Genomic DNA, 14,799 nt, shown 5'->3' on the forward strand with positions numbered 1-14,799 from the left:
TTTCCGCATGATTTATGAATTGTCATATGTATCATAACATAACAGTGGTATCAGAGGCCTCTTATTATTTTCATAATCTAAATTGCATGAACATGGTTAAATATTACAAATTTGCAAGAATTAAAAGGGGTGAATAATTTTCGTAATTGTTAATTAATTGCAAATTGCGTTTATTTAATTATACGTACGCAGTTTTTCGGCAGTTTCTTCGTTACTCATCCAAATCGAGTGATTTTTGTGTCAATTCCGCATGTAAAAGGCATTCTAAAATTTTGACAAAAATTGTATTTTTCTGCCGAACCCAGAATTCTCAAATTCGAAGCCTAACTATGACTTTTCGAAGGTTTTAGTTTTTCGAATGCAAAATTACGTAAATTTAAGATGTTAAATTAAATATTTGCGATTCTTGTTGATAAATCTTGAATTTTTGATTGACCTACTGTATATGTTTAACAAGTTTGAATGCCTAGACTTGTTAATTATGCAATCTAATTTGTAATTATGATTAATTTGTTGAAAATTAGAATAATTTAGAATTAATTTGATTTTCATAATTAATTATAATTTAATTAGATACCTATGATTAAAAACCACCATAAAAATTGTAAATTTATGATAAATTTTAAATTTTTATGACCTAGGCTTAAATCCATGATAATCGGAAATCAATTGAATAATAAATTTTCGATTTTTCGCCCTAAAATTATGAAATTAATATTATTTATTAATTTGTCATTTATTTTAAATATAAATTTTCAAATTTTATGCGATTCGTTCATATAACTTGCACGCACAAAGCAATGGATGCTATGTGTTACCCTTAAGGGGTGTTGTATAGTGCGGGCATGTGACGATGAGCAAGGGAGCTCGTCGCCCATGCGGCACGAATGCAATGAGCAAGGGCATGGTGCACGAGCACAAGGCAGCAGCCCTGCCTTGTGTCGTGGGCTATGAGCAATGGACGAATGGGCATGGGCGAAGGCAAGGCACGGCAGTCACGTGTGGGCAACAAGCGAGCTGCGCCACAACGCGCAGTGCATCGCGCAAGCGCGCGCAGCCTCGCGCGCAGCGAGCGCAAGCTCGCGTGCCACGAGTGCTGCGCCCAGCGCCGATGCCGCGCGCAGCGAGTGCTGGCTCGCACCAAGCGAGCGCTAGCGAGCGCGCACAGCATGCGCTGGCGAGTGCACGAAGCGAGCGCTGGCCCGCGTGCAACGAGCGCTAGCGAGCGAACGCAGCGAGCGATGGCTCGCGTGCATCGAGCGCTGGCGCGCGCGCAGCGAGCACATGCTCGCGTGCAACGAGCGCTGGCGCGCGCGCAGCGAGCACCAGCTCGCGCGATGGCTTGCGAAGGGTAGAAGCAGCAGCTATGCGACGCAGCGCATGGGCTGCGCACACATGGCCAGCGATGGCTGTGTGCGTGTGGCCCATGGGCGTGTGATGCGTGAGGTGTTTGCGTAGCGATTAGATCGTTTTGAAATTTTAATTTGAAATTTTCAGTTTACGTAATTTTAATTAATTTTAAAATTAATAATTTAAATTATTTTCTTGGATTTTAATTTTGAATATTATAATTATAATAAATTTTATTTATTCTAATTATTTTACTAAAATTAAAATCATAAATTAATTTAAATACGACTGAAATTAAATTAAATTTTTTTTTGGATTCAATTATAAATTTATGTAAGCTTTAAATTTTAATTAAATTTGTATGTTTCCGGTTAGACTAGAAATACATTTTTATGTTTAAAATTAGTAAAGCATATGAATTTATTGGTTTAAGTGGGAGCGCTTTTAGTCATAAACTCTTGATTAGGTCTACAAATCCTTAAGGTTAAAACAACTTGATTAGAATTAATAAGGACTGAATAATTGGTAGATTATTGGTGCCCTTGATTAATTGCTGCAAATGTTTACGTGATGCATAATGTGTTTTACTAACCAGCTATGTGGGCCATTCATGATAATGAATGGGTGAATGGTATATATTGTATATGTACTGTTTTGCAGGTTATGAAGTGACTAGTATGGCCCAAATAGGATAGAAAATATGGTCTGCGCACCATTAATTTGAATGTAATTGGTCTAAAGTACCAAAGTTGTTTTTCAATTCAAATATGGTCTGCGTACCATCAAATAGTTGTAATTAGTTTTAATTATAGCTTATCCTATTTGAAGAAAATGGTGCCCCCCACGGAGATTTTCAAGACGGACTTTGAAGTTGAAGCTTCAAGATGAAGTCGGGCCATACTAGATCACATTTATCTTATACATGTTTTAAGTTATTTATTGCTTTTAAATATGTCTTAAAATGCATGAGATCAAAAGCTTGATTATGTTGCATGATTAAGGATTTTAGTTCACTTAAAATCTAACCAACATAGTAAGAGCCTTAAGTTCCAAACTTAAAAATTGAGTTAAAAGGTGCCATGCCAAAATATACACTTGCTTGGATATCCTTTACATCAATCTAGTAATAGTTTTCGCTCAGCGAGGTGTTACTTATTGGTCCTAAAGGGGCAAGGTACACAAATAATTGTGAGTACATGTTAGTTTTGGTGAAACTCAACGATATAAGTAAGGAGTCCTTTTATGTCGTGGCAAAATCGATAGGTTTACCTAATAAGTTCTTAGACGTACCTATCAACCAAGAATAGTTTCTAGACTATTAGCAAAAGGTTTTTGCTTACCTAAGATGTTTTAGGATTAAGTCGACAAACTGTGCTTAGTTCTTCAATGATTTTAGGATCTTGGAATCATTTTATTCACACCTGCCGGAACACATAACTTGAATAAAATGCTTAATAAACATTGAATTATGCATGTATGCTAGAATTTAAGTTTATTAAGAGAAACTGTGAATGGTTATTTATTTGTTTATTCTTTTCAATTGTAGTTTTAAATATGGCAAACAACAATTCATTCAACATTCGATCAATTCTCGAAAAGGAGAAGTTGAACGGGAAAAACTTCCTTGACTGGCAAAGGAACTTGCAAATAGTTCTTATGCAGGAAGAAAAGGAGTATGTCCTAGAAGAGGCGATGCCCGAAGCCGCAGGCGACGGGGTCACTCAGGCAGCCCTCAATCGTTGGATTGATGCCAACAAGGATGTGAAATGTCTAATGCTCGCCACCATGAGTGCGGATCTGCAGAAAACGTTCATCAACTCAGATGCTTTCACAATCATCAGTGAGTTGAAGAACATGTTCCAAGATCTGGCTCGAGTCGAAAGATTCGAGACTCATAGGCAAATTCTTGAGACCAAGCTTAAGAAAGGCGAGCCCGTAAGTCCACATGTTCTCAAAATGATTGGACTCATTGAGAATATGAGTCGGCTGGATCAGCAATTTTCTCAGGAAATGGCTATAGACACCATCCTCCATTCTCTTCATAGCGGGTATGATCAGTTCAAACTGAACTACAGTATGAATAGTCTGGACAAAACGCTCACTGAGCTTCACGGTATGCTGAAGACCGCTGAAAAGACGCTCAAAAGTGATAAGCAGGATGTGCTTATGGTGCGTGGGGGCAAGTTCAAGAAATCTGGAAAGAAGAGGAATGCTAAGAAAGGTGGCAACAAGGCCAGCCCAACTAAGCAAACTGGCGCCAAATCTGTAAAGAGGAAGGTCAGTCAACCCACTTCTGAATCCGAATGCTTCTACTGCAAGAAGAAGGGGCATTGGAAGAGAGATTGCTTGAAGCTAAAGGAAGATCAGAAGAACGGAACAGTCGTTCCATCTTCAGGTATTTTCGTTATAGACTGTATACTTGCTAATTCAACTTCTTGGGTATTAGATACAGGTTGTGGCTCACACTTATGTTCCAATCCACAGGGACTAAGAAGAAGTAGAAAGTTAAGCAAGGGTGAAGTCGACCTACGAGTGGGAAATGGAGCACGGATTGCTGCATTAGCTGTAGGAACTTACTATTTGTCGTTGCCCTCCGGGCTAGTTTTGGAACTAGAAGAATGTTTCCATGTTCCAAGTCTTACTAAAAACATCATTTCAGTTTCTTGCTTAGATGCTAAGGGATTTTCCTTTTTAATAAAAGACAATAGCTGTTCGTTTTATTTTAAAGAGATGTTTTATGGATCTGCTAGATTAGTCAATGGACTTTATTTATTAGATCACGACAAACAAGTATATAACATAAATACCAAAAAGGCCAAAAAGGATGATTCAGATCTCACCTATCTGTGGCATTGTCGATTAGGCCATATAAACTTGAAACGCTTAGAAAGACTTCAAAAGGAAGGAATTCTAGAACCATTTGACTTAGAGGATTATGGTAAATGCGAATCATGTTTACTTGGCAAAATGACAAAGCAACCTTTCTCTAAAGTTGGAGAAAGAGCAAATGAACTATTGGGTTTAATCCATACAGATGTATGTGGACCAATGAGTACAAATGCTAGAGGTGGTTTCAGCTACTTTATCACTTTCACTGATGACTTCAGTAGATATGGTTATGTCTACCTAATGAAGCATAAGTCTGAATCCTTTGACAAATTCAAGGAATTTCAGAGTGAAGTAGAGAATCAATTAGGCAAGAAGATTAAGGCATTGCGGTCTGATAGAGGCGGTGAATATCTGAGCTATGAATTTGATGACCATCTGAAAGAATGTGGAATTTATCAGAATTGACTCCTCCTGGAACACCACAATGGAACGGTGTGTCGGAACGGAGGAACAGAACCTTGCTAGACATGGTCAGGTCAATGATGGGTCAGGCCAAACTTCCATTAGAATTTTGGGGACATGCACTAAATACAGCTGCACTCACTATAAATAGAGCTCCGTCTAAAGCTGTCGAAAAGACTCCATACGAATTATGGTTTGGAAAGCCTCCAAATGTGTCTTTTCTTAAGATTTGGGGATGTGAAGTATACGTCAAACGATTAATTTCAGACAAACTTCATCCAAAATCTGACAAATGTATCCTTGTGGGCTATCCAAAGGAAACAAAAGGGTATTACTTCTACAATACATCTGAGAACAAGGTATTTGTTGCTCGAGATGGTGTCTTTTTGGAGAAAGATCACATTTCCAAAATGACAAGTGGGAGAAAAGTAGACCTCGAAGAAATTCGAGTCGAACAACAAACTCTAGTGAATGCTCAAGATGACATTCAGGATGAAACTCAGAGATCTTTAGAAGAATCTGGTGAGAATCATGGTCAAACTAGAAATGTTACCCCGCGTAGATCGCAAAGATATAGATCTCAACCGGAAAGGTACTTATATATTTTGACGAACGAGAGCTATGACGTTCTATTACTTGAAAGTGATGAACCTGCGACTTACAAACAAGCTATGACGAGCCCTAGCTCCAAGCAATGGCAAGAAGCCATGCAATCTGAATTAGACTCCATGTCTGAAAACCAAGTATGGGATTTGGTCGATTTGCCAGATGGCTACCAAGCCATTGGAAGCAAATGGGTTTTCAAACTGAAAAAGGACAAGGATGGGAAACTTGAAGTTTTCAAAGCTAGATTGGTTGCAAAAGGTTACAGGAAAGTCCACGGTGTGGATTACGATGAAACCTTTTCACCAGTTGCAATGCTAAAGTCTATTCGGATAATGTTAGCAATCGCTGCATATTACGATTACGAAATATGGCAGATGGATGTCAAGAATGCTTTCTTAAACGGCGTTTTAACAGAAACTGTGTTTATGACACAGCCTGAAGGTTTTGAGGATCCAAAGAATGCTAAAAAGGTATGCAAGCTAAAGAAGTCAATCTACGGATTGAAGCAGGCATCCAGGAGCTGGAATATACGTTTTGATGAAGCAGTCAGTGACTTTGGTTTCATCAAGAACGCAGACGAATCTTGTGTATACAAGAAGGTCAGTGGGAGCAAAATTGATTTCCTAGTATTATATGTCGACGACATATTACTTATCGGAAATGACATTCCTATGTTGAACTCTGTCAAGATTTGGCTTGGGAAATGTTTTTCGATGAAAGATCTAGGAGAAGCACAGTACATATTGGGCATCAAGATTTACAGAGATAGATCTAAAAAGATGATTGGACTTAGTCAAAGAACTTATATCAATAAGGTGCTTGATAGTTTCAAGATGGCGGACTCCAAGCGAGGCTACCTACCCATGTCTCATGGAATGACTCTAAGCAAGACTCAGTGCCCAAAAACACTTGATGAGCGTAGACGAATGAATGGGATTCCATATGCATCATTGATTGGTTCAATAATGTATGCTATGATATGTACACGCCCGGATGTTGCGTACGCACTCAGTGCTACGAGCAGATACCAGTCAGACCCAGGAGAGGCGCATTGGACTGCTGCCAAGAATATTCTGAAGTACCTGAAAAGGCACAAAGATGACTTCCTGGTCTATGGTGGAGATGATGAATTAATTGTTAAAGGCTATACGGACGCAAGTTTCCAAACCGACAAAGATGATTTCAGATCACAGTCTGGGTTTGTCTTCTGCCTCGACGGAGGAGTAGTAAGCTGGAAAAGTGCTAAGCAAAGCACCATTGCGGATTCTACAACTAAAGCGGAGTACATTGCTGCACATGAAGCAGCAAAGGAAGCTATATGGCTAAGGAAGTTCATAGGTGAACTTGGTGTAGTCCCCTCCATTAAAGGACCAATAGCCCTGTATTGTGATAATAACGGAGCTATTGCACAGGCAAAGGAGCCAAGACACCACCAGAGAGTCAAGCATGTACTTCGTAGATTTTACCTTCTACGAGAGTTCGTTGAAAGAAAAGAAGTCGAGATAAGCAAAATTGGAACTGATGACAACATATCAGATCCATTGACTAAACCTCTGCCGCAGGCGAAGCACAACTCGCACACTGCAGCTATGGGAATCAAGCATATTGGAGAATGGCTTTGATGTCTCTGTTTAATGTTTTAAAGTTTTAGAGTGTAAATCTTTGTAAAACATTATTGGTTAATCATTCACAATAAATGAAGAGAATTCATTTTTCCATTTAATTTGTGGTTTATTAAATGATGAGTCCCTTCAATTTGACGATATATTCAAGATAGACTGTCAGGACCAGTCCTGTGACTAAGAAATGTCTATCAAGTGAACTTGAATGTCAAAGGTTGAAAATGGTCCCTAGTCGGAGTTTTCTATAAAATTGGACGCATAGAAAACGTTAGACGATTAGAATGCAAGATGACTAGTAGTTCTGTTTCTTGAACTATGTGGACATGGCAATGTCATAATCATTTGCATAGATACTTACTTTGGGAAGACTAGTATCGGACAAGACCTATGAAACTTTACTGTAAGAGATGAAAATCTGTCATAAGTAAATTTCATTAAAATTATTAGACACTAAATCCTCAATACCTGAGTGATTTGAGATTACTTGTTTGAGAACTGGTTACTTTGACGTTGACCAACCGTCGCACCGTAAAAGGAGGCTATAAAGGCAACGCTCAGGTAATCACCTATCAAACGAAGTCTAATCTCAAGATCGCAAGATTGGGATTGTCCTCCCATAAATCAGGATGAGATGCTTAAAAGTTGTACAAGGCCACTCGGAGAGCTAGAAACTGTGAAATGCATGGCCGTGCTCGGATGAATCATAGGCTATGATTATCTGTTTATTTGATCAGTTGAACTCTGAAACCGAGGAACACCTATGGACATAATAAGGATGACAACTCTTACCTTATGTTCAAGAGCAAGCATCGAGCGACAAAGGAATTAGGGAATGCACACTTGTCCCTAAGGACAAGTGGGAGACTGAAGGAAATAATGCCCTTGGTCCAAGTATGCATTCAATGTTAAGTCTAATAAATGCGGTTCAGTATTAATTAACAAGTTAATGATTCAGTGAGATCAAGTGAGCTGAATGCCTAACTAGAGGCCGCTTCAGTTCAAGTGGAATTAATGATATTAATCCACAGCTTACTCTTGACTGAACCCGTAGGGTCACACAAATAGTACGTAAACGGATCAAGTATTTAATGGCATTAAATACTCCATCTATGGATATTCGGAATCGACGGATCTTGGTTTCAGTGGGAGCTGAGATCGTCACAGGCAAGAAATGAATACTCCGAAAATGATGATATTGCCGGAAACGGAAATATGGATCGTATCGGAAATATATATATTATCCAAGTCGTAGATGTTGCCGGAAACGGAAACATGGTACGTATCGGGAAATATTATCGGAAATAGAAATATTGCCGGAATCGGAAATATTGCCGGAAACGGAAATATTGTCTGAATCGGAAATATTATCGGAATCGGAAAATAATTCCGGAAACGGAAATATTAAATATTTGTTCGAAACGGAAATTAATTCCGGAATCGGAAATGTTAAATATTGTTCGTATCGGAAATGAATTCCGGAATCGGAAAATTAATCGGAAGCGCGTCGTACGAATTAGCATCGGACGAGCTTGCTAGACGAAGGCCCAGCACGAAGCCAGGCCCACGTCCAGCAAGGGAAACGCGCGCCACAACACGCCAGCCCAAGGCTGCTTCAGGCCCACCGCAAGGCAGGCCCAGCGCGCGCCCAAGGCTGCGGCAGTCGTGGGCTGCGTTGCTCGGGCTGTGCGCGCGCGCATGGCGCCCCTCGTGGGCTGCTGTGCGTGCGTGTGTGTTTGTGTTCACATACGAAACCTAAAACGTACAGGATTCGTTTAATGATTAAATTCCTAATCCTAAAAGATAAATTAATTAAATAAGAGTTTCACTAGGATTCTAATTTTAATTAATTCGTATCCTAGTAGGATTCCAATTCTCTTTCCATACCCCTATAAATATGTGGCCTGGGTTCACAATTTATAACGAGTTTTCAAGTATTCAAAGTGAGTTTTTGAGAGAAAAATTCAGTCACATATCTTGCCTAAAAGTGCCGAAAATTATTAGTACCTTAAGGGCGATTCTAGTTGGTCAATCTTAAGGCGGATCTGGACGTGCTGTGGACTATCTACGGAGGGACGACACTTGGAGTCCTAAAGACTTGTTCTTGTTCGGTTCGGGCGCAGCTAGGGAAGGCACGCAACAAAGAGTATGCATCTAAACTATGCTATATGATTATGTGTAAATAATATGTATTCCTGGCTAAATGGTTTTTCCGCATGATTTATGAATTGTCATATGTATCATAACATAACATGTTATTGCATCATGGATCACATAGCTTTGATGTGAGAGTTACAGACATGGAAAAGTATCGTCTTTTGAGGTTGTTTTTGGATATTTTTGAGGAATCTGTTAGGCAGGATGTGTTTTTACCTAGTACATTTGCCCTGTTTATTGAGTCTCCCTGTGGTAGAGTTGAGTTGGTAGATGATAAGACAATGAAGCTAATGTGGGGATGGAATTGGGGTAAGGACACTGCTGAAATATGGGTTGAGGGTACAGACAAACCAGGAGTGGTGTTTAGAAATGCTGTTGCCACAATTGAGCATCATAGGAAGGAGAGTGAGAGAAAGCTCAAAGAGAGACAAGATGAACTTCTTAGGGCTCAAAGAAAGGAGGAAGAGGAAATGAGGAAAAAACAGGAGAGAGAGGACATTTTAAGGGAACTTCAAGAACAAATGGAGTACACAGTAGCTGTGGAGGTGCATGTGGTTGATTGTGAGGACTTAAGCACTGAGTATGTGAGGATTATAAGCAAGGATGGTGCTGATGAGGTGTTTCCAGGAGCCTCTCAACCACAACCCACACAAGAATCTTCACCCTCCAAAAAACCTACTTCTCCTAAACCAAAACAAAAGGCCAAAGTCAAGCCAACTACTCCAAAAGCTCCTAAGGTTCCTAAAGCCAAGAAACTGACCCCTAAGAGGAGACCCACCCCAACTCAAAAACAGGCCACACCAAAGGCAAAAAAACCCACCCCAACAACAAAAAAGCCCACCTCAACACCACAGCAACCCACCCCAACTCCAGAACAATCAATCCCACCAGCACAGCAACCCACCCCAACAACACAGCAGCCCATCCCACCACCACAGCAACCCAACCCATCACCACAAACACACCCCATTTTATGAAGGGTTCGCGACAGGAATCAGATCATTAATCAATGACTATTGGTCTTTAGCAACGGAATTTTTCGTCGTTAATGGTACAATTTTTTGTAGTGCTAGTACGTAATATTACCCACACCCATTTTCAAAATACTGGTTATAAGCTCAGTAACTCATCAGGAATTAATTCAAAGTACTCTGTATCAAAGCCTTAATTGCCCACTATAAAAAGTTAAAGCCCATTATAATTGCCTTAATTCTAACTCTTATCAAAACATCATCCACACTTTCTCGGATTATATAATGCGTTAATTGCCATAATGCGTCAATTTGCCATAATTGCCATAATGTGTTACATTTTTAGATTACAATGAATTTTATACATGTATATAAAGGGTAGTTTAGTAATTCAAGGTGGACACCAACAACATAATTACGAAAATAACCCCCTCTCGACTTATATAATAGAGATTAACTTTTAGTCATAAATGTTACACTTTTTTTACTTAATAACTAAAAGCTACAGGGAGGATTCCTCCCTTATTCGCTCTTAATTTGGTGTTAATACAGTATGATCTTACTTACCCAAAAAAAAACTAAAAGTTCATGAAAAAATGAGTCATTCAAGTTTATTTAACAACTAAAATAAGTTCATTTAAGATGAAATATAAATGAGTGGACACCCCTCCGTTCCATTTCCTGACGATTGTGTGGAGACTCTTGAGAGCTCCTTTCTGTTACGGAGTACTAGCTTAATTATGTGGGATTATTCTTGTGTGGACAGTGGACCTGGTCTACAATAATATTAGTGTGGACCCAAAATTGATAGTTGTCTGTAACACCTTTTTACCATTATAGTGACCTTTATTGTTCATATAGTAAATATAATCAATCAAACATCAAAATTCTGGGACATAGTAACCATTTTTTAAAGCATAGTAACCCTATGTTTTAAAGACGAATTGTGACTTAACATCACATTATTCAAGCACAACATGTATCAACGACATTATTTTGATACTTTTTCCATAAATAATCCTAATAAAATGCCAAACTAAATTAGGAACAAATTGTTGACTTTATTTTAAGGCATGGTCCACAATAAATTTAGTGTGGACCAAGTCTATTTAAGAATTGGTGAATTATGTATCGTTTGTATTAAAATAGAAAATTGATAAAAAGAAACGTAAAGTATCATAACACAAGGCGAACCTTTATCATCTCGAATGACGAAACCCAAGCTCGAGGAGGAAAGGCTCTTCACTCGGAGGTCTCCATTCTTTTTGCTGAAGCTTCGGTTCTCAGAGAAGGAATCAAGAGTGCTATCGCGTTGGGGTGTAAAAACATCATCATAGAGGGAGATAACTTAATGGTGATTAACTCGATGAATCAAGTGTGGCAGGTCCCGTGGGAAATCAATGGTCTAATTGATGATGCGAGGAGGGACCTTTCTAATTTTGATTATGTGTCGAACAATCACTGTTTTCGGGAGGCTGATCAAGCGGCGGATTTCTTGGCGGCAAAAGGAAGCTCTTGTATTTCTATGTCAATTTGGTTTCGTCTTTTGACCCCTCCCTTTCTCTTATCATCCGAAAGGATGAGTTAGGTTGATCTTCCATAAGGCTAGGGTCTAACCTGGTTTTCTTTCCTTATCAAAAATAAAATAAAAAATAAAATAACACAAGGCGAACCGATACTTATGAATAATTGAATATGGTAGATTGGTAGCATCTAATTTTAGCTCTTTTCATCATTTCCTTATATGTAAAGTGACTCTTTATTATATAAAAGACTAGAAGGGCTTAAAATTTGAGCCGGGTCGATTTTTAATACAAAAAATTCATTACCAAATTCATAAATTTGGTACGGAATTTTTGGGTTGGTCTTTCGAGCCGGGCTCGAGTTTAATCTAACAATGCATATTTGATGTCATCCAAATCCGCATTTGTTTCGGACCGGAATCGGACCAACGGACCGGAACATAATCGATCAGGTCTATGTTTGACAAAGAGATCGATCCAATAGTAGAATGAAGTACGGAGTACTCAATTGCATACTTGCAATTTTTGTGTGCGGCTTGGATGTAGTACGGCGAATCTGACGGTCCTTGGTGATAAATGCTACGCGGGACCCTCTTGATCATGGCCCCATGGTAGCCTCTAGATTAGTCCTCAGCCTCACTACTCAGCTGCAAATTTTTTAATTGATAAATCATTTTAATAGGCTGAGTATTTATATTAAAAAGAAAAATTCAATTTTGTTCAATCTAGAAATCGAACCCATGACCAAAGGGGTTAATAGCACAACTATATTTCTTCATTAACCACTCCAACATCTTGCCTTTTTGTTTATTTGTTGCAGATTAAATATATAAATCTTATTTTTATTTGGACAAGTATTTAAAATTGTAGTTTCTTTTTTTTTCTTTTTTCCGATTAATTGGGGTCGTCATTGCGTACAACTACTTTGTTGAATCTCATATTCTCATCTGATTTTTAATTTCTACTTCGTATATTTTAAAGTTTTGTTGTTATTTGCGTATATAACACGGAGTACTCCGTATACATTTATCTTGTATAATCTTTAAAATCTTAGAATTTATAAAATAACGGGGAACAGTGAAATTGATAAATTTTATGTAAAAGTTGTAATTAGTACTCCGCAAATTGTCATTTTCATTGTATCATTTTTAAAAAAAAAATTGTAGTTTTTATTTGTTTTTAAAAGTGTCTACCGTGTTTAAAAATCCTGGACACGCCACTGAATATACTGGTATGAAAATGAACATTTACTATTTCGTAAATGAACATTTATTTATTTATTTGGAAATGAACATTTACTATTTTGGAAATGAACATTTATTTATTTATTTGGAAATAATCATTTATCTACTAATTCGAATATAAACGCTTATCTAATTATTTGGGAATCCTCATTTATTCAACCAATTTAGAAATGAACATTTATCTACTGATTGCGAAACAAGTATTTACTAATTTGAAAATGAACATAGTTATTGCATTATTATGTTATTAATTTGAACATATATTTACACATATTGAGCAATTAAAACATGTCAAATGACATATTTTACCAAAAAATTGAACATTTTAGGCATTGCCTATGTAAAATTGTACTTGAATTACAAGATATTGGTAGAAACCATCCACTTATTTTTCTATATCTTCAATCTTGAATCTTGCTTTTGATGTAGTTTCGGGTTCTTATACTTTTGAATGTGTGTATGAAGTGTGATTTGAACACAATATTTGACTTTCACGATTTCAATTTCCTCATTGTTGTAGGCTAAAAATGAAAATAGTAAGTAATTTGATATGATGATCACAACTAATTTAAAAATGAACATTTACTGATTTGAAAATGATGAGCATGCTAAGAAAACAAATAGGTTAAAAAGAAATAACAAGAGTTTAAAATATGTTTAGTAATATAACAAGAAAGAATAAAGAATACAAAAGGTATGAACAAACAAAACAAAAAGTATGAACAATTTCTTAACCAGATGATTATTATGAACAAACAATTCAACAAAACAGAACAAACAATATAGAAAAGAACATAAAATTTCAGAAGAAAGAACAAACAATAAAACAATTATGAACAATTATGATGAATTTAAAAAAGCAATATGAAAGAACAAATAGTACAACGAGAAAGAACAAACAATATAAAAATAAAGAACAAACAATACAGACGCTTGTAAAAACATAAAAGATCAATGAAGAGCTTAATTTTATTATGAACATTAATCAGATGATTATTATGAACAGACAAATAAATGAAAAAGAACAAACAGTTCAACAAAAAAAACAAACAATTCAACAAAAAAGAACAAACAATATAAAAAAGAACATAAAATTCGAGACGAAAGAACAAAAAATACAACAATTATGAACAATTTTATGATGAATTTAAGAAAGCAACATGAAATAACACACAGTACAACAAGAAAGAACAAACAATACAAAAAGACATTACAAACAATACAGACGCTCTAATTCACATAAAAATTGATGTGCAAGAAAATGGAGATTCAACCAGAAAATTTTTAAATCACATAAAAATTGATATGCGCACAAACGTAGAACATAAAAGGAAAAATCTATTGAGTTATCAAAGACATTCTTCTAATCAACATATAAATTCAATAAAAACCACAAAAAATAAGAAAATTAAAATTAAAAAAAAGGAGAAAAGAGAGAGGAAGTTTATAGCTAGTGGTAACGACATCATTCTCGTGAAGGATAAGGGCAACACAAACGCAAGCGGATTCTCCAATTGACGTGGTTACTCGAGATTAGAAAAAAAATCACATACAAATGAGGAGAGAGAAACTTTTGGGGAGAGATAAAACAAAAATGAGAGCTTTCTGATATTTGAAAATTTTATATGCAATGTTTTTGTTAAAAAGAAAGCACGTGATATAGTTTTTTTTAAAAATTCCAGATGCGCGTCGTTTATGACGAGGGGTACAACCAAGTTGGCTATATACAGGTATATCAATTAAGGGTATCTTAGTTACTAACTATACACGCGATGCGTGCGAAGATATAAAAAAAACAAATTATGTTATGTTGAAAAAAGATTCGCAAACTTTTCCTACAAAAAAGTAGAAATCAAATTAATTGGGGAATGTATTTTTATTACGGAGTACTCCTTGTATATTTTTTTTGATGGAATTTTGTTTAAAAAACTTAAATAATAATACTCTGTATTTTTTTGTGACAATATAAAAATGCGGCATAACAAAATACTTGAAAGGAAAAAATAAATTATGTGATTAATAAGGGATATATTTGGCT

At 36.8% G+C, this 14,799-nt stretch overlaps 1 protein-coding gene across 1 annotated transcript; it reads left to right on the top strand.

The window, feature by feature from the left end:
- Nucleotides 1-9,118: 9,118 nt before the first annotated feature.
- Nucleotides 9,119-10,000, top strand: LOC130467575 (GATA type zinc finger protein asd-4-like). The gene has a single exon (XM_056836120.1). The coding sequence runs from the start codon at nt 9,119-9,121 to the stop codon at nt 9,998-10,000; it is 882 nt and encodes a 293-aa protein (XP_056692098.1).
- The last annotated feature ends 4,799 nt before the right edge of the window (nt 10,001-14,799 follow it).

The sequence above is a fragment of the Spinacia oleracea genome, chromosome 2 (assembly GCF_020520425.1).
Source record: "Spinacia oleracea cultivar Varoflay chromosome 2, BTI_SOV_V1, whole genome shotgun sequence".
In the NCBI taxonomy this organism is placed as follows: domain Eukaryota; kingdom Viridiplantae; phylum Streptophyta; class Magnoliopsida; order Caryophyllales; family Amaranthaceae; genus Spinacia; species Spinacia oleracea.

Excerpts from the sequence above, each read along its gene's own strand:
- LOC130467575 (XM_056836120.1), top strand. The coding sequence starts at position 9,119 with ATGTTATTGCATCATGGATCACATAGCTTTGATGTGAGAGTTACAGAC.